At 36.2% G+C, this 21,771-nt stretch overlaps 1 protein-coding gene across 12 annotated transcripts in view; it reads right to left on the bottom strand.

Annotated features, from left to right (window-relative positions):
• LRMDA (leucine rich melanocyte differentiation associated) overlaps window positions 1–21,771 on the bottom strand; it is a 656,329-nt gene that overhangs the window by 333,005 nt on the left and 301,553 nt on the right. The window contains exons 1-2 of one of the 12 annotated variants that reach the window (XM_021397520.1): window positions 5,005–5,044; window positions 4,324–4,353 (exon numbers count right to left, since the gene is read on the bottom strand). The exons of the other annotated variants lie outside the window; for them this stretch is intronic. Of the exons in view, the coding sequence (XP_021253195.1) occupies window positions 4,324–4,337 (14 nt within the window). The 5' untranslated portion in view covers window positions 4,338–4,353; window positions 5,005–5,044. Of the gene's footprint in view, window positions 1–4,323; window positions 4,354–5,004; window positions 5,045–21,771 lie in introns of those variants that run through there. 12 annotated transcript variants of the gene reach the window in all.

The following is a 21,771-nucleotide window of genomic DNA, read 5'->3' as shown; positions in this document are numbered from 1 at the left end:
ATCATATGTTTTCTTGCTCCACTCATGAGTTTTTCCACCTCTCACACTATTTATTATCACTGTTGTCTGAATTCTTTTCTGTTCCGCAATAGCTCTTTTGAAAAGTAAAAAATGTACTTTATAATATGGCTAAACTTAAAGCTGTTTCTGTAGAAGCACAGAATAGAAGTGAACACATTGCCATGTGGAGTCCCTCCAAGGCTCTGAGAAGATCTCAGTGCAATGATGGGTCATCAGATCTTTCTGAGTTACACAACAAAACACTGTGGTCAGAAGGAATAAGAAAATGACTGAATGTGCATTTACGTGAATCTTAAGGAGGAGTAAGGAAACTGTTTTATAACAGGAACTAGTGCAAATAAGTTGCAAATATCATTTTCCACTGTAGAATCATCAGTGAAAGGCAGCTCATAAACTTTAAAGAGTTTACAGAAGAATTGCAAGAAAAATTTAGAATGGTAGATAGAATCTCCTATATTAACAGCTCAAGTATATCAATCTATTTAAACTCTTGTGAAATATAACGAAGTGAGGGCAGTTGTCAAGTGTGTATAATGAGCAGAAAACTTAATTTTTGTTTGTATTTTTTAAACAGGTCTGAGTCTGGAGAGCTCTTCAATACTGTGGTTGTTGGGTGTTTTTTTTCTTTGTTATTTGGTTTGGCTGGGTTTTTTGTTTTTTTGTTTTTGTTTTCATTTACATCAGAAGTAATTTTGGAAAGTTTTATCATCTTCTTTACTCAAAGTCAACCATGGTAACAATAATTGTGTACATTTATAACTCTAGATAAGATGACAGGACTCAATACATACTTTTAGGTAAGCCACTCCACTGTAAAGTTTTAATCCAGTTTATTTCTTTCCTTCTATAGACTCATATTTTTCATATGAAGTAAAATGTGGGTCAATCTCCATAACAGGATTATTAGAACTGCACTACCTTTTTTTTAAAATTAATACATGTTATTAACATTAATAACAAATTTTGTATGTTGTCATGTTGCCTATCCTAATTATAGCTGAGAAAGGGTCTTAACAAACCTAAATAAGTATGAGCAACAACAAAGTTGTCTTATTGCTTACCCTCACCCGTACAAGGTGACAGAACTGTGAATTATCCTACCTACCATCTTTCAGAACAGTAAAAATTATCAATTTATTTCAATACTTTGCTTTATGGTGATTTGCCAATTTTTTTCATGTCAAATTATGCTCTCTATACAATTCATACTTGGGAGAGAGGGAGTTAGTAACCTCTTATTAAAGACCTCTGCCAATATAAAACATTCACACAGGAAGTATAAACAGCAGGACAATAACCAAGTCTGAGAATAGCCAACAAGTGAACAAATACTTAATTATATTATATAAAGTGGAGGCCTGAAGCAGGTGCTTTTAAGATTGCTTATTCAGCTGTTAAGTGAATTTTATCAGAATACGCAGTACATTGCAGCCCATTGTTCTCTTTCTATATATACACATTGAAAGAACATTTATGACAGTAATGCATTAGACATATCCATTAGAAGTGTTTCTGGTCTTTTGTCATCACACTTGAAAAGAACAAAATTTTAGCATTCACAGTGCAAGGTTAAATAACTTATTTTGCAATGATACTCATTTTATAGATCTTTCTGAACTAGTAGCTACCACTTCTCTTTATTTTTTAAAATGCGATATAATATCACTCCTGTCCAATCTGTACCCCAGCGATCATCACACAAAATATTTTTGGTGCTCATTCTTTGGTTGATACCAGAACAACAGCATTTGCTTTGTTCAAGCTTACAGTGTGTTAAGAAAAATGTTTACAATTACTTTTTAAATTTTAAATTAGAGATAGGAAGAAGCTATTTTAATTTTTGTAAATTCCCATTTTTCACCCTCTCACTGGACAGAGCTGCCTCTTTACAAGTCTCAAAAAATTAAAGGTCTCACTGCTGAAAAATATTTCCTTGCGCTAGCGAGAAGTTGGATTGTTAAGACAAGTCAGGTGAAAAATGCATACATTACCAGTATTTCAAACGGGAAAAAAAAAAACAACCATAAATTTGAATTAATTTACACATTTTCTTTCCTTAGATGTGCTTACTTTTAGGAAAAGACATTAAAATAGTATTTCCTATACTACATTTTGCTAAAGCCAAGTAAATGAGAACATAGAAAGAGTGTAAATACCTTATCTTGTATCCACCTAATCCTAGACAAAAATCTATCGCAGCTGCACTATACTAAGCACTGTTAGTGCTTAGCTCTTCTGCACAATTTTTTTTAAAATGTTGCAGCCAGTTTCCCCAGTGTCTCTAAAAGAGGAGAAATGAAATGGCACCTTTGTGGAATTTTAAACTTCACCAACCTGTTTGAGCGAAGAGACAGTGATATCAAGGTTGAAAGCTTGCCTGGATCTTCTTTAATTCCAAACTTACACTTCTTGCCAATGAGATATGAGGAGGCGGGCTGGACTTTATCAGCATTTATACCTTTATAATTTCGTACTCCACAAATTATTGGCCTACCATAAAAACTGTATTGAGAGCTGCATCTTATCTGAATTAAAGCTAACATTTCTACTAAAAGACATTTCAATTATGCCAGATCAGTTAAGGACTTTAAATGAGGAATGTCTCCTCTTCCTTCTTTTTTCCAGCTTATTAATTTTTATTTTTATTTGACAGTTAACCTAATGCTAAGATAATACTGTGTAACTTTAATGCTTAAAATTGATATATAGCCACAGGGCACACTTTGTGATGGATGGGCTCAGTTTTATACGAAGAGACACAGAATTTGATTACTATTGTTCATACTTAGCATTGATGATTAATATTTTCAAGATTAACATTTCATTGAATAAAGCACTACTAAAAAGAGAGATATAAAAAATACAGAAATGCCATTACATTTAAAGCACTTCTTTTGCATGTCCCATACAGCATGAAACACTCAACCAGATGAACAAAAGCTTTAGTACTGTTTACATTGCACACAGTTTTTCCCTATTTGCATCACTTCTCGATTTATAAATACTACAACATTTATCCACACTGATTCACATAGCTACCTCTTTCTTCTCCTGACTTATCCTATATTACACGCTCTAACATTGCTCATGACTTAATTTTTTGTACAGTACCCATACAAATAGGATGACTTTCAAAGGCACTAATGCCTCTCCCTTCCATCCATTCTTTGCAGATCACTGAAAACATATTAAGCATCATTACAGGTTTCTCTGGTTTTGTACTCTTCCACTACTGACAGCTGTGAGAGACAGAATATTGGGCCATATGGACCCTTGCTTTGAACCCATTGTTATTATCTTCTGTACTACAATTTAAAAAGATGCTACTGATGAAAACGAAAGATCAGGAGAAAGCAAAAAGGATGTTTTTATGGTACAGTGCAAGACTATAAACTTCTGTGCTGCACTCGGGTAAGAAGAAATAAAAATAAAAATAAAGCCCTTCAAGTCAAAACCAAACCATGTCAGAATGGCATTTCCCTATCTTTCAGCTCTGGATGTTCAGATCTGACACAGGACACATATCTGCTACCTTCCCTGGCAAACCTTAAGTCTAGTCATTTGATGGGAATTCACTGTTGGAGAAGTGCATCAGCTTTCTGCAGAAAACCTGAGTCCGTGACAGTGTACCCAATACATTCTTCAATAAATCAGTTTATTTATTTTTTAATCATCTACGCAAATATTCTTAATCATTTTCCTTCACATGTAAAGTGCTTATTTCTTATTTCTGGCTATAAATAAAAAGCTGTAAAATCATATTTTACAGACAATTGTTCTGATAGCAAAAGACACTTAACTTTAAGAATCAGCATTCCTGTTTCTAAGCTCATTTCATTATAAAGAGGTTTAGCATAAATACTGGAAGTTGAATTCCACCCAAGTAATGCATTAATAGATACTAAACCATTAATAATTCCCACACTTTTTCATAAATGGGCAAAGTCCAATAAATAAATGGGAGCTCTTACATGTCAGAGCAGGGTTAACAAGCAACAAGGAGGTTTCAAAAACGAACTGCGGGCAGGGGCTGCCAGAAGGTAAGATTCATAATGATGCCACGAATTCTGGGGACCCATTTTTTACTGTCCACTATGGCAAGTATCTAAAATTAAATGCTAAGTAGAAATTTTTCCTGAGCTCTGACATACAGTAGTTTAAGTAAACAATCTCTAAAATTAAAAACAGATTCTTGATAATAAATTCCAACATGTATATCTTGATAACAGACAATCTTCCCTTATAAATCAAAAGCCATTCTTTTCTCACAGGAACCTTTCCAAATTAGATCAAATGACTCACCTCAAATATTTCATCCATCCTCCATCTTCACTGAATATCAGCAATTAATGTTCAGGTAAAGGTATCAAGGGTATGGTGAAAAGGGGGAAATTTAAATATTAAATGATAACTGAAAACAACTATGATATTAAGAAAAAACATGAGGCTCACCCAAGGGAGACTGTACTGGGTTTTCTAGAATCTTAATGAAAACCTACAAGAGTAATAGAATAGTGGGGTTTTCTGCTCTATTTCATTTTTTTTTTAAACTCATCTAATTTTACTAATATTTAATAAAGCATGACTCTGTTTCAGTTCTCAGCTCTTAGAATCCCCCATTACAATCCAGAAGAATCAGGGAGTTCTGAGGGGAAAGAGATCTGGTTTCTTCACTGCTAATGCAACACACTCGCTCCCTGACTCCTGAAATAACCTAGCAGTCACTTTGTTAAACTCTCCGCTTCTTCCCAAGCCAACAGAGTTGGTTCTGGCCGTGCTGGATCACAATGAACTGATCCATGCTAGATTTGTCACAAAATTAAAGCCAACCCAAAGCTGCTTTAACCCTATCCAACAAGAACAGAAAAACTGTCAGAATTAAAGTCTAGTTAAGTCTAAATGTTGGTCTAGAAATTAGATAATACAACTATTAATCAGGAAATTGTTTCTTTACCCTGAAAACTATGAATATACTACTACTACCTTTTTTATTGCTGTTGTGTTGTGCTGCTCATCACCTGAGTCATCCAGTGTTACTGCTGATCATTGTTTGAGGAAAGCTTTCTGAGAGAGAAGAAACAGCACTACTAAACTATAATTTTTAGCTTCTTTATACACATTTCTGCGAACACTGAGTGGCCATCATAGCAGTGATGGACAAACAAAATGACCATGTGAATTAGAGCAGCTTGTCTGGTTTCTTAATAGCAAAAAGACCTACATGTGAGGAGTTATGAGGGGAACAATCCTGTAAATCTAAAGGACCTTCTAATAACAATATGATATATATTATATATGTGTCATATACCTGTTTAGATAAAGTACAAACCCCGAAGAAATAGCGCTCTGAACGAATTGGTCCAGAATAGGGTATTTTTAACAGCAACTGATCTCTAAGTTACATTGTATCTGAAATACATAACTTTACTGGTGACACTGTATTTTGAAACGTTATGAAACAAAAATCTGAAAAGACCCACCGAACAAAAAGGAAATTTTGAACAAGATTCAGTGTACATGGTTTAAATCACAGCTTACAAATAAAGCTGAAAGCTTATTGGCAAAATAAATAAATAAATAAATAAATACACTTTTTAGAATCAGTATAACATTATAAAATGTTAGCTCAAAGAACTCAGCCTACTTAGCTTAAAAAAAAAAAAAAGGCAGTTATCTGAAAATTATATTCACAAGTAGTGACAAATACAACTGAACATGAAGAACAATCTTTTCTTCTGCTTCTTAACAGATAATTACTTCAAGGTCATTCCATTAGTGATCACTGCAGCTTTTAAATGAAACACATATAACCCTAATCCAATTAATGAAAGTATCCTACATTTCTTATACATGCTAATGTTGAATGAATTTTTAAACCTTGGTAATTCACCAGTGCATGCACTATAAGTCAAAGTCAGAGAAGCACAATAGTATTACTTACAAGGTATGAGGCTGGTGGGAAACAGGGGAAGAGGCAGAAAGGTGCCCTAATGCATTCGACCTAATCTAATTTTAATAGTGATTGTTTTTAAAATATAAAATGATACATACATTGGAAGGGTGTTAGTGATTTTTTTCCCTATGATTAGTTACATGATTTGCACAAACTTCAGAGATATTAGTCATTTATTCTCACATATCTAGCTGCCATTTTGTCTCTCTTTTCTCCATTTCCACTTTTTTCCCCTGCAAATTTACTAGATATTTTATGCATTCTTTATCTTTTTCCTTTCACTACCATATTTTTTTTCTGTTCTCAGTCTTTTTCAGTTTGTAATAACTCTTTGTATATAAATTGAGAAAACATCAAAACAAAATAAATGTTTTCCAGAGGCATCTTATGTGAGGAGTCTTAAAACCACGGTTTTGGGACAGGAGATGTGGAATGACACTGCCTCAGCAGAAGTATGTCTGCATAGATACTGCTGCATCATTTAACGAATAATGCTTGCCTTTTACTTGGCCAGTGTTATTGAAAGAGCTTCAGTCTCTTAATTCTCCTGGTATGTGTACCCCTTAGTAGGGACAGGGGAAATTTATGGCAACTCGAAAATTACCTTTCATGAACTGAGGCATAACAACTGTATTTTTACATTCACTGTGCAATTGGGATGAACTAAGATATGGAACTTAGCTTAAACCTCAATAAAAAAAGAGAGCTAAAAGTTATAGCTTGGTTTTGTATTGTTACAACTAGGATAAACTTAAAATCATGCACACAGTTACCATGCCTTAGCTGATGCTCAGTAGTGACTAAGCTCACCATTATTTTTCAAGCATGGCAACACAGGGGAATCCAAGATCACATGTTGTTAACTGCATATGAGTTACAACATACTCATCTAAATCTCTTTTGAAATGAAGTATGAGTGCTGCTTTGAAAGTAATGTCTCCTGTTTTATCATGCTGGCCCACAACATCAGAGGTGGATGTTGATGGGATGACAGTAGAGGTTGAACCTTCCCACCAATATTTCATTACATTTTGATGTGAGAGATGGCAGCAGAGGGGCAGTCTGACAATATGGCATCTGACATGGAAGGTCACATGAAGAAAAGGTGTAGAATTGAATTCCTCCATGTGGATAAAATGGCACCCACTGACATTAATTGATGCTTGCTGAATGTTTACAGAGACCAAACAGTGGATTTGCGTACAGTGATGCACTGGGTGGTGCATTTCAGCAGTAGCAATAGTGATGAGAAGGACCGTTCTAGATGGCAGTGCATATTTCTATGAGCATGCAGGCTCTTAATCATTGCTGGCAAAAATGCATTGATAATGGTGGCAACTACACTGAAAAGCTGTTTTGTAGCTGAGAATTTGCTGCAACAAATATTGTTATTGTGCTCTTTGTATCTGTTGTAGTTTCCATAGAAATAAAGAGGAGGCATTACTTTCTGTATCTGCGACCTTATCTAAGGAGACTTCTTGTCCTACTGACAGAGATGTCAAGGTAGACCATGATGCCTCTTTCTCCTCACTTAAAAGTATCTTAATCAAAAATATTAAGCTTTAAATTCAGTATCTCATACAAAGCTCTAACAGTGAAAAAACCAAAGCAGGCCCAGGCACCTTGAATCCCTTTAAGTAGGATTAGTTCAGCTCTCCTCATTGCTGCCAGTCTAACGTCTTCTGTCACAGAATACACTTGATTCTCCTAAACCTTAAAGTACATTTATTTTGCTTGAAACTTTTTCTTCCCCATTGTTTTTCAAATAAAATCACAAGACATGGATAAGTGTCACATCATTACAGTAAGGAAGATCACAAAAGAGTAACTGTAAGCAGCTGTGGTTAGCCACACACGAGAGAAGGATTAGCAACCCCCGTAGTTGTTTCCATTTCTCTTCTGTAGCCTCTGCCTTTCAGACAGGAGGAAACTAAATATTAATGACAAAGAATATTGTCCAAAGTTTCAGCAGTGTTACAAAAAAACAACACAAGAAAAAAAAACAAGATTTATGCTTCCTAGTGTGTGAAAAACAACAATGCTCTTGCTGCATGAAAGATGCTAATACCTTCTTTCTTTTTGTGTCCCTCATGCAGAAATGTGTATGTCAAGACAGTGACAAATGACAGTACTTGCCAAAGCAGCAGGACCATCAGGTTCTCACCACCTCACTGCAAGTGGGATAGGCCTTGTGAAGTACATACTGACAGAATCTACATCTCTCTTTTTATTTCTCTCCATGAGCAAGGACTCCACTGCCAAGGCAGTTCAGCCTAGCAAGGCTTTCTTGCACTTCTAGCTGTTTCACAACCTGTTGGTTTGGATTCAGAAATTATCAGAAGAATTAAATGCTTGCCTACACGATTTGATGTAATGGTTTCAGAATAACATTCATGTCATAGGCAGCTTTACAGCAAGCATACAAATCTATTAGTCAACCACTGATAAACTTAAAAAAAAAAACATGTATCGGTAGTACAGGGATGGTGCATGTGCATGCACTCATCTCCTGCCACAACATGTGTTTGCAAAGAACTGAGATCTTGAGAGCAACTCACCACTAATCAATGTAGGAAATGCATAAAAATCAAGACAAAGCCATTTTCTCTACTTCAACATTTTACTTTCAGCATTGACCCTTTAGTAAGACAGATTGATTTTGTAAACTATCACTTCTATTTCAAAGAACTAAAGAGATCCTATTACACAAGAAAAGATATAAGATTTAAAATAAAAACAGAAAACACATCCTAAAATAAAATAAAACAAGGTCTTGATAATGCTGGCACAGTTTTCAACAGCATCACTGATTTACATTGTCATGAAAGTAAACTATTTAAAGACTAAAATGCTTAGGAAAAAAAGGCAAAAAAAAAAGGGGGGGGGGGAGGAATTAAAAGTCATGAAGAACTTTATATGACTACTTTACTTTTACAGAAAGAAAAACAATACTGAATTTTTATCACATTCAACAATTTCCAGAAGTTTATTATGGTATATGTAAAAAATTAGGTTTTCCCAGATTGAAGCATGAGCATAGAATGACAGCTAGCTAAGTAATGATATACTTCAGAAACAAACAAAAAAAACCAACTCTCATTATCTGAAAATTCTGTTTTTCAAACAAATTCTTACTAAAAAGATGACTGGTCAACGTAACTCTTCCCTCCCGCAGGTGTTTCCCTAGTTTTAAATATAATAATAATTAAAGGCTTTCTTTTTGTGATGAAGAGTTTTTTTTCCTTTTAAGAGTCAGTACAGGTATGTTACAAATGACACCAAAAGTATAACATTATGATTCACAAGTCCATTTTGGGAAGGTAGAAGGAAAATGAAAACTTTTTTTTTTGTTTGAAACTATGTTATGTGGGAAAAATGGCACCCACTGATATCTATCAACACTTGCTGAACATTTATGGAGACCAAACAGTGGACGTGAGCATAGTGAGGGAGTGGGGTGGTGCGTTTCAACAGTAGCAACAGTGACATGAATGATAAGCTGTGTTCTGGATTGCCATGCACAGCTGTCACACCACAAAAAGAGTAGAAGAGTGCCTTGATCAGCCTACCCACACAAATTTGCTAATGGCAGTGACTGTGTTGAAAGATATTGTTTTGTAGCTGAGAATTTGCTCTATCAAGTAGTGTTATTGTTCTCTTTGTATCTGATGTAGTTTCTATGGAAATAAAGAGGAGGCATTACTTTCAGAGTGACCTGCGTAGATCCAGTTAAACACATGCATGACTGTGGGACCAAAGCAGAAGAGAATTCAAAACTGCAAAATGTTATTTTAGAGAAGTGTTGACAGTTGTAACTAGACTTGCAGAAAAACATACAGCCTGAGCCAAACCCCTGAACTGTTACATACAGTAAGTTGCTTTAGAAGCATGTTTTATGCAGTACAATTTTTTTTTAAGAAGTAAATCAAAAAGATATTAATTTTGAATTAAGAAGAGTTTATGCATTTTCTGATCATCATAGAAATAATACAGGCTACACTAGTTATTGCATTAAACAGCTGGCAAAATACAAGCACATTTTTATCTCCCTATTACATCTCTGTTATAAAAAAGGCATGCTGCATCTGTGGAAATCAAAGGAAAATTCTGCCTCCTATCTTTTTTTTTTTATTTATGTATTTATTGCATTGGAAATGCAGGAGAACCAGACGTCATGCTGCAGCTCAGGAACAATGCTGCTTCATTTTCTGTTTTCAATAGAAAAAAGTAATTGAATAACATGAAAGCAAATGGACGTACAACCTGCAGCACAATGGAAAAGATGTTCTTTGAATAATTATAATGTAAGTGTAAAGAAATATGTACTACATAAATTGATTTAGTGATCATTCTTCTATAACAAGTATGATTTCAGTTATAGTTCTGAAGTGCCACATCAATCAAAATTCACAGACTGCTTTTCAAGGAGATACTACTGCAAAATCTTAAATACTACCATCTCCCCATGATTGGAGTCCGATTGCATGCATCATTCCATAATCACTGTATTGCAGGAACAACTTCCAGCCAGATTTGAAACTGGCAGACCAACCTTTTTTTCCTGTATAGTTCACAGATTACACTTGTGAGTGATTCACACCCAGGGGCAGGCAGCCCTGAGTGGCACCACACAGCCCAAAAGGAGAAGTGTGGGCTGGGTGCCTGGGACACTAAGAGCCAGAGGCCTGGCTTCTACTGCTGTAATTAAATGTCTAATAAATGATTTTACTACTCACATAATCATCTTATGGGGCACAAAACGTTCGGAGTCTTGGTAAACAGAGGCCTTGGTTTTGACTGAGTCCGCTAGCCGCTGCCACAGTACTCCAAACACAGACATGCATACTGAGGGACATTGCTCGAGGGCTTGCTCTAAGCAGGTCACAGCAGTCACCTCAGCTTTCACATACCTCCACTTCAGACTGGATTTCATGAGTATTATAATGGCAATGCCTTACTGAAATCAGATGTTCACTTAAAATATGTAAGTCACTCTAAAAGTAATGCCTCCTATTTATTTCCTTGGAAAATATAACAGATACAAAGAGCATAATAATATTATTTGATGGAGCAAATTCTCAGCTACAAAACACCATTTTTTCAACACAGTCACCTCCATTAGCCATGCATTTTCACCAGAGATGAGCTGGAGCCTACATGCTGTGCTTGTAAAAATCTGCACCGCCATCTGCAACATTGCTTGTCTTTCACATTTCTGTCACCACTGCTGAAACACACCACTCACCACCTCACTGTGCTCACATCCACTCTTTGGTCTCCATAAATGTTTGGTGCTATTTTTTCTGCATGGAGGAATTCAGTGGCACACCTTTGCTTCATACGTACTTCCATGTCAGAAACCATTGTGTCAGACTGTCCCTCTGCTGCCATCTGTCACGCAGCAACAAAACGTAATGGAATATAGGCAGGAAGATTCAACTTCTACTGCTATACCACCACCATCTGCCTCTGACATCGTAGGCCAACATAATAAAATAGGAAGCATTACTTTCAGAGCAGCCCTTGTAATACAAAACATACACACAAACATTTTCAAACCATGTGCAATGGCACTTATTTTATTCCTCTTCAGCAGTAGAATTACAGGACACTGTTGGAGTTTTCTGTTCTTAGAGAATTTCTACAGTAGGTAATATATAGCCATGCACTGTGTTTCTACTTTGCTCAGTATAAATATCATAAAGAATGTTAAAAACATTTAGAGAAAACAATCACTTTTATTTTTTTTTGTATGAAGTGATACATGACACATGAATGCTAGTGCCAGCTGCCAAACTTACAGACATGGGCTCTAACACAAATTCACTTAGGAAACACCAACAAAATGCATCACTGGAGTTATATGGGGCTCTTTCTACAGGTGAGTTGCCAGAGGAGGAAATGTACAGGAATCAAACTTAGAGAGAAACCAAGGTCCAAAGCTTGTTCTAACCATCAGAAGGGATCGACATCGCCCCTTGGCCCCAGGTGTCCATGCTCCAGCCCCTGCATGGCCAGACGAAGACCATCAGTGAGCATTTCACACCGGTTGCTAGGCAACATGCCTCCCACCCCACATGGTGCCAGGGAAAAGGAAGATGAAAATGAGAAATGCTGGGGAAAACAAAGTCATCCACTCTGAGTGAAATCTAATGGGTCATATATGCTATTTGTTAGAGAAGTAAAAGGGCATATAATTCTTGCCGGCCCAACTAGGACATCAGTTTATGACATCACGACAGCAATGCGCCATGCTTCTGGCACAGAGGACAGAACAAATCATCTGATATTCATCTTCTCTGTATCCTAACAGAGGCACCACTTGAGCCTCACTTGAGAAACTAAAATAGAACTTCTCTAATGCTAAATTTAAAAAAAAAAAAATCTCTTTTTTTTTTAATAGATGCTACTTTGCCTTATCACTTGAAAGGAAATTGAGAAGTGTGTGTAGAGCAGTCACCTGCTCACCAAATCATCTCACTTTACCCAGTCTGCTGAAGTCTTAATGTACAGAGGCAACACCTGTGCACAAATGGGAAACTCTTTGGAAAGTGTAATGTGATTAAATGAGAAACATAACAGTGGATTAGTCATGAAGAATCACTGGCTGGTGCATTATCCTAATTTTATTTAATTTCAGCCCAAAGCTAGCCATGTTACCATCAGAGCACTCATGGAGCAAAAAGTAATGCCAGTAGAAATGCAAACATACTCAGATGCCCAGATAAAAAGCCTTGAGTAGCTTGGACAAATACCAAAAGGATTTGTAATTTTCCACTCCTTCAGTCTCATCATTCTTCAAGTGATGTCACGCCATGCTTCATTTATGATCAACTGCTCATAATAGTTAACCAAAATATGTTCACAGACCCACAGATACAAGTTTTTCAAGAGTAGTGAATGTCAAGTCAGGCATTTCAAAGCCATGACATCCCTTCAAGGCTGTCCTTTTGCCCCACTTGCCCTGACAGCATTTCATCACAGGCCTGCCTGTAATTATTTCCAAGTGCACATCATGCAAGATGCTGAAGATGTTTGACATTTCTCTTTTATTCATGATTGGCCTCATTTTCTTACGCAAGCACACTGACAAGCCATCCTTGCATATATCCTCTGAGCCGTAATTTCAGGACCAATTCACCAACTTCAACTTGGAAATCATGTTGCAGTTCTAGAAATACCATGATGACAACAGGTTGAATGAGAAGGCAACGCTGCTGAACCTCTCTCTACTAGCAGCACACATAAACTTGGCCTCCACAAATTTTGCTGGCAGCAGCTGAACAACCCACAAACAGGTGGGTTGTTGATAAATTTGTCTCCACAAATTTTTTCCTGATTGGGAAAGATTATGACATGACTTGCTCAGGAGATAGCCCCCAAAACTGCGCAAGAATCCTGGAGAAAGTTAAGCACCATAGGGGTACAGAGATAAGAGCTGAGCTCTACTGCACAGCAGGCTGTAGGGAATAAATCTGTAGGACAAGCAGGCAATGGTTACCTCCATTGCTTGCGAAGCAACCTGTCATCTCATCTGCAAAATACCCTTGCTACAGACTGGATTCATGTGTTAAAGATAAAACTCATCTTATGGGCTATTCAAAATTAGAGCAGAACATCAGGGATAAACCTCCTTGAAATGCATATTACTTATCAATTTTCAAATAAATTTCTGAAAATAACCCACTTGGGAAATAAATGTGTTTTTTTTTCTAAAAAAGAAAGAAGGAAAATAAAGGAAATGTGAAAGGATTATATTGCAGAAGGAAATCTCTTTTCCTGTGTATAGTCAAGTACATTGCTGGTTTTATATCTTGCTTTTTTACTTCATATTATGTTTAATCTTTATAGATTATTTTGGATGAAGTAGGCTAAAAACATCATTCAGTGGCCACTAGAGAGTTAACTAATATTTCCCGGAGTTGGCAAACGTTCAGTCAAAAACCTGGCCAACTGCCTGTTGTTTACTGAAGCTAGGGAAGAAGCATCTGCAACATTACGAAAAGCATATTGTAAAAGGCAACACATGCAAATTAAACCTCTTGAGCTATGAGTAAATTGCTAGGAAAATTTATAACTCATTTAATAAAACTTGAAATAAATACATTGCCTTGGCTCACAGGGAAAACAAAATATTTCCCATGATTCCATGTTCAAAAAATGATCATCAGACCAGATTTCTACAATTTGAATATAAAATTGAACAGTGATATAAAACAAACTTCCTTCCCCCCATCCCTTCTGTTCATGCCTTTAATCAACTTTGTGAGGAATTTCAGTGCCAAAGAACTTTCAGTGATTCATATGTCTTAGATTCACCTTTTGTATTCACTTATTTAATATTCATTTTTTCAACTGCATGTGTCATTTGAAATGTTAACATTTTTTGAATTTGACTACTTTATTTTGAAGAAAAATGCTACCTTGCAATTTCCTGTGTAATAGAAGAGTTATTTCTAAAAACGACATGGTTCTTTGAAGAGTGCTTTTTTCCAGCCACAAGTTTTTAGCCTGGAATGGACAGCCCCCATGGCAGCACAGACCAGCCCAGGTGGGACGCACATGTGCTATCAGAAGTAGAATACATACTTAGGTTGTCTTGCAAATAAACTTGTTACTTAACCTTACAACATGAGTTTCACCAACTCCCTAATTTTCAGCCTGAAGTGGAAAGGAAACTAGAGAAAACTCTGAGCAAGACTATGCCACAACGTGACAAAGTGACAGCTATGAGCCGCTGCTATGACAGCAGAGGCAGGGAATGTATGTCCCATGCTGAAGCTGTCCCATGTTCATTTCAACAAACAGCAAAGGCAAGTCAAGATGTTTCTGGATAACACTGAAGACTGTTAGTTAAAATTGTGGCCAGTCAGAGATACTTTAGAGACCTATTCAGAAGGGAAAAGATGAAACTTCATCTCAGCAGTGTTCTTCAAAAACTTTACTGGAATCTGTTGGCTTTTCCCCAGTATCATCACTTCTCATCCCTAAAGGAGAATATGGAAAGTAAATATCCCTGTGCCCTCTAAAAATCCTAGGCTCTGACTGCTGCCAGCTATCATCTCAAAGGTGCCTCCCTTCACAGTACCAGTCTCCACAGGACCCACATTTAATAATTACTGCACACCAGTAGGTAATGTGACAGCTCTCCTGATACATGACCCAGATATAAAAGGGTTTGCCAGTATAGCTGCCGGAATATTCTCCCTAGAATCTCCTTCCTTTCTGGATGTGCAGCTCGTATCATTAAGAGATCTTCTGTGTCTACAACTTTTATCAGTTTCCTGCTCAGAATGAGTTATATGCCCAGTTATCTGCTCAGAATAAGTTATGTACCATTTATGGCATGACTGTATCCACACTCAACACATTCAACAATTTACCAACATAGTTATGCCACTTGCAAGGATTTAAAAAACAACTGAAATATCACAGCAATCATCATCATACATACCAAATATAACTCTTTACCTTGTACAGCTCATTTATCTGCCAAAAAACTCAAAAGATAGGTACTATATATTGATGTCTGTAAAGAAGCTAGGCTTTACTCATCAGAGTAGTAATACAGTGGAAGTGATCTGTCTATTCAGCCTCAAATATTACTGCTTTATCTTTAACAGGCAAGCACACCAGCTACTGGAATATGCTGATTTTCAAAGCTCAAAAGATGATTACTTGGTATAAACAGAAAATCCAACAGCCATTGTACAGCATTCAAGCTTATACAACTCGGTTTCTATTTTTCTAAAAGTAATTTGTAATAAATTTCACACACAGGACCAAACTGGAAATATGTTCTTTTTCATATTTTCTATTACCTTCTGTACAGAAATTCTGCCAATATGAACATCCAGTATCTACTTCTCCCTTCCCAAATAGATGTTTTATTTACTTACTATATAATTGATATGTCTTTTCCTTCCAAGAACACACAAAGCACTTTCAAGGAAAATATGACTTCGTCTTTTTGCTATTGCTCTCAGTTCCTTCCTTGGCAAACAAGCCTCAGCGTTTGATGGGAAATTAGTCAGTTAAAAGGAAATTTGAAAGAAAAGCAAAACATCCACTATATATTGTAAACACTGAACTGAGAGTACGTCTGCACAACTTTCTGTATTTAGGTATATGATCTAAAAAAATGTATAGTTATTTATATCTATACTATCTATATAGTACAAAAAATAAATGCTAGATCAACAGGTAAGCAGGTGCTTTTCTGACTTAATATTGTACTTATAAAAATAAAAGCTTAAAATGATTGTTTTAGACAATGTTCAATGCCCCTTTTTACAATTCTCATATATTTTGCCATCAATCACGATCATCAAGATAGTATGACTGCTGTCTGCTGACTGACAACAAAAAGAGAAATGTAGAAGTGTGAGTGAAATGACAGAGCTGTCATGGCTGCTGCAAAAAATTGCTCTTCTTAAAGAAGAAGAAATAAAACTTCTGGGGAAAAATGCAGACAGCACTGATGTCCCAGTCAGCACATGAGGCAGGGACTACTAAAAGCATAAGGGGAAAGAAAATGTTGTTCAAAACTCTGCCTTTTACTCTTGACAAAACCTCATAATGTTTTTATAAAGTGTTGTTTGGTTTCTTTTTATTTCCCTTTTGAAACCACTGTAATGCTGCAGTGGGGCTGCACTGCTAAATCTGTGACCTGACCTTGAAAAGCATTACAACTCACATTGGAATTATGAATGCCAGCCACCTCATATACATGAATTAGTACATCAAATCTGCAGGTCAATATTGTACATTAAATATTCAGTTCAATCCTACATCCTGTACTGACAATATATTTCTGTGAATAAAACAAATTCTCATATTTTCACAGCTTCTCTAAAAAAATAAAACTAAAATAAAAACCAAAACCAAAACAAACAACAAGAAACTATCACACTTTATTCTGTAATACCTAAGTCATGGCTAAATACTGAATAAGACATATGACACATGACTATTTTTCCTATAGGATGGAAAAAAACAGGACTTCTTCATAATAGTTTTCCAATGTTTGCCATTCTGTATAATCACAATTTATTTAATCATCAAATCAACTACAAAGGATCTTTAACACAAAACAGGTGCAATGTACAATAGGCAGACACATCATTGAATCTTTGTCCACTCCACTTTCAACATTTTTACCGAATCCATTCAAGAATATGCGCTAAACATCTTTGTTCACTTTTGGTCTATCAGCAAGATAGATTTGAGTTGTTCTGGTATCTTGGCTAAATTCCTGTTTTTCGAGTCATCACTGAAATGCAGCTAGCAGTTCAATATTGGAAAACTGCATTTTAATCTGAGTTTTCAAATAGAAAGGGATTATAAACCTTGCAATTTGGTTAAGAATCAGAATGGACATGATTGTTTTTTCTAGAATTGGCGTAAGAATTGATGCTTACTACTACTACTTCAAAAAGTACTACAGGAGACATATATCTAGTCAGAACTTCAGCACAATATGGTACTGACATGAAAGCCATGCTCCCTTCCTGCATGCTAGGATGTGGTGCCAGAAGCAAACAGAAGATCAGCATCTATTACACATTATTGCTTCCTGAAGAGCCAAAGTTTTTCCATAGTTCCAATATCCAAATTATAATCAGGAAGTTCACAAAAATGTCTTAGAGGTTGTTGAATTTGCTTCTGTTTGTGAAGAGTTGAATACAGCATAATTGGTTTTAGTTTTTTATTTATTAAAGGAAAGATGATATTGTCCAGCTTTCTGCAAAACACACATGAGACGGGTCTGTTAATGCAGCCAGTTACATTGAGACAACTCACCTCTCAGTACTTCATCTTCCTCATCTTTAAAATAGGCAGGGGCTTCCCAGCCAAGTGCACTGAGATTTGCTGACAATACAGAAGTGCTGTACAACAAACCCGTCTTCATTTTTGCTGGGGTTGCCGATTGCACTTCTGGCTGATTTGTTTACACTGACATTTTAACACCAAGAAGGAATATGGATGTTGGATGCTGCCCACTTGTCAAACATAACCTGCATATGATCTGTTTAATTAAAAGAAAATTGATACGAAGTTGTAAAAGCTGGGCATATTAAACTGAAGGCAAGCTCTCATTTAAGAAGATTCCATAGGGCCTGGGATAGACATAAATGTCAGATTAAGAAACCACTTCACAGCATGTAAAATGTTCTTTTGTTAGAACCACAAACTTCTGCTAGATTGCTGACTGATGTAACACTTGGAGTAGAAATACTCAGCATTAAATACCATTTCCAGTGAGGAAAGGGAAATTCTTGATGAGACTGGTGAAAGAGTAATAAAAGCTTCACTCAAAGCCTCTACTTCAGTATCAGACTGTGGGAAACTTCCATTTAAACAGTCCAGCAAAGCCCATTAACCATCAGTCTAGAAGCACTAAATAAACCCTTAACGCCTCCTCTAAGAAGCTACATCATCATCCAACCAGTGCTGTTAGACTACCCTGACACATGCTGATGAGGATCAGAGGACATTTGTAGATAGAAATGTGACAGAAATTTCCTCTCGAGCAGCTCAAAGCACCTCTACAATGAAATCTCTGATCCCTCTCCCAGTTCCACCTCTACCTTCACACATAGATGCCAATGATACACATAGGAAAAAAAAAAAAAAAGAAAATCCTACCTCATTAAAGAGAAAAAAAAAGGTCAAAAATGGAGGTCGGCTGGAGGGAAGTAAAAGAAGAAAATAAAATATTTTTGTCTGGCCTTCTATGACTGCAAAAAAAAAAAAAAGCTTTGTTAATATCCATGTGTCACTGCCAGGATCTCATAAATAAGGTATGTTTCTAGAGTCTTAAAAATTATGAGATACTGCAGCAAAATACCAGCACAGTACAGTTATAATTAAAAACTCTTTACAGCATGGAAGTAACTGTTTTCTACTCCCTGATGTGGACAATGTATTTGATTAAATGAATGTTAGTATTTCTAGAGGAAGAAATAACTCCTTTTACTTTTTGCTTTGTTTTGTTTTTAAGATAAGGGACTACTGAGGACTAAATTCAATTTTTTTCGAAAGATTAATGATTTGCTTGTAAGTCTCCACTGCCCAAGATGTTCCAGTTCATCATGAACAATGTTTATTTTGAACAAGGTAAAAATTAATACCTGCAAAATTGCAAGTACCTTGAGAAAAAGCATATAATGTAATCATTAATGTCAAAGTAGTAATTCTAAAGCTGCAGTTAGAGCACAGGCAGACAAAGAGTTATCTTTGGGATCTTGACAGACATCTCAGTTGCAGCTCTGTTGCCTGCTCCTTCCTTTTTTGTCAAATCTTTTTTCCCATCTGGAACAAAGTTTGTTTCAAATTTTTCCATTCACTGTTTTACATCCTAGAAGAAATCATTGGTTTTAGGGAGTTTATACTGATATTCTGGAGTGTGAATTCCAGTTGTTAAGGTAGATCCCAAATATTCTATTCTGTTTGCCCTTCTATGGTATGTGGGTGGACAGAACCAAATCCATTGAGTGTTAGGCATATGTCAGAGCCATCATAACTGACATCATCATCTGAACCTAGTTATGAGAAATTCATTTGGAATAAGCACTGTCCCCCAGATGAGGAAAAGGTATATAGCTGACAACTGGATTTTCAGCTTCAATGTAGGAGATGTTATACAGGTCAAAATAACAGTAGATATAATTACTGTTTTTGCTGGGTCATTCAAAACTAATTAAGAGTTCATTCAGATCTTAATTCTGAAAGACAACTAAGCTATTACACTGTTTATTGCATGGGACTCCTAGATAAGATGCTAAAAATGGAGATCTAATTTATGTTGACTTTAAAGAGGTTGCTCTCACTTAAGCCAATCATCAATTCAATGGTTTTACTCTGTATTAATTGCAGAGCTGGTAATGGCTGTTCACCAAGAAACAGAGTAACACGGCATACTTCCTTCGCAACCAACTGAAGCACCCAGGAGGAGCTGGAAGGACCTTGAGCTCCAGCCTTTAAAAAGCTGTACACAATAGCACCAGCCTTGGCTGGGNGGGGGAGAAGGGGAAAACACATACCCTTTACTCCCCTTATTTTAGGGCTATAAAACAAGTTTTTATCTGTCATAAGGTACATCTGTAGCATCTTTTATCATAATCAGAAAGAAAACTTGAATCTACTTTCCTAACATAGCATTATTCAGATGAATACATAATACAAAATTTTACTGCTGTTGCTCTATATTGCTCTCTCCTTGGGGACCAGCCTTTGTATTAGATTCTCTCCTATATATATTTAATTGTATCAGAACACAAAAAAGAATGACTGTTTCCTCTTGTATTTGCTGATGTCTCTTCCTGTAAGATACGCTGGTAAGTGGATGCAGAGGACTGGGATGAAAACCAGGTTGTTTTCTCTTAATCATTGTTACAGATATTTAATAAATGAACCAAGTTCTGTATTCTATGGATTCTGATGCCTCAAATCCATCTTTATTAGTACCTTTCACATTTTCTGAGATCTAATTTTTGAAGTTCAAAGGTTAACTTGTTTTGATACTGAGCATGAAGCAACTCCTTACTGCTTTTGCCAAAATGGAGGCTTCCTCTACTGGAAGTGAAATTGAACCTATCAGGGATCAAATGTCATAATTCAGAGATAGGGTCAGGATGTCAAAATGCCTGTACTGTGCTGCGCAGCACAGCTTGGGTATCAGTTCTGATAAATTATATGAGGTCAGAGTAAGCACTGAGAAAGTATTTCTCAACAGAGTAACTGTCACCCTGAAAACTGAAACACGGATGAAATAAAATATTAACAATCACAGATTTGCTTTTTTATTTTAAATATAGTAACCAGTTCTGGTAACGGCTTATTTTACTTGTATGTGTATACATGCATGCTATGTAAATACTCATATATGTAATTAAACATGTAGTTTTCAACTTTAACTGAAAATATTATTTATATGCATAATTAAAGTGTACATATCTCTAAGTACATCATGATATGGCCCTTGCTCTGAGACAGGCTGACTAAAAAGGCCAAATACCAAGTTACAGTTATTACTTACATTGTGTTATACCTTATAAACCTAAGGGTGGCCATTCCACGTTCTAATCTAAAGACCTTCTGATAATTCTTAACATTAAAAAAAAGATTTTCCATTCTTCCTCAAATATAGCACATAGTTATCATCACAGCCTCATGGTAGCAACAGACATCTCTGTGCTAACAAGAAAGAGAAAGGAAACAACGAAGCACATCTTGTGGTTCTTTTTGGCTGTGTTCACATTGCCTTTTTACAGAGGATAAAACATCTCCCCCCTTACCAGCATATGCAGCACCAAAGAGTGCAGTGACTGCATTACTCAATGCAAGGATCTGTTGAATCACTGCTGGTTTTAACTACAACGGACCTCAGTTTTCAGAGACACAATGCGTGAATCTTGTGGTCTACAAAGGAGTTCCAAGTAGTTGGGACTTTTAAATACCAGTTCTTGCAATCTTCTAAATGTGCTCTGAAAAGGTCAAAATAAACCCACGAACCACTGGCAGTCACCAAAGCACTGCTTAAACTGGATTTTGAATCTTTGCTAGCAGTCTCTGTATTCACTCCTTCACTTCAGCATTTGCTGTGTGATGGCAGCAGAATTAATAAAAAGGTGAAAATACACAAGAAAAAACTGCAGTAGCTAGCGGGGGAAAACACTTACCTAAACAACACAGCACTGGAAAGTATGCTACTTGGCACTAACAACTTCTGTGGTGAATCCTGATAGCCTGTTTTGAAGTCAGCAGATAAATTAGGCATATAGATGGACTTCTTT

The sequence above is a fragment of the Numida meleagris genome, chromosome 5, assembly GCF_002078875.1.
Source record: "Numida meleagris isolate 19003 breed g44 Domestic line chromosome 5, NumMel1.0, whole genome shotgun sequence".
Lineage (NCBI taxonomy): Eukaryota > Metazoa > Chordata > Aves > Galliformes > Numididae > Numida > Numida meleagris.
This window is presented reverse-complemented; position numbering and strand designations above follow the sequence as displayed.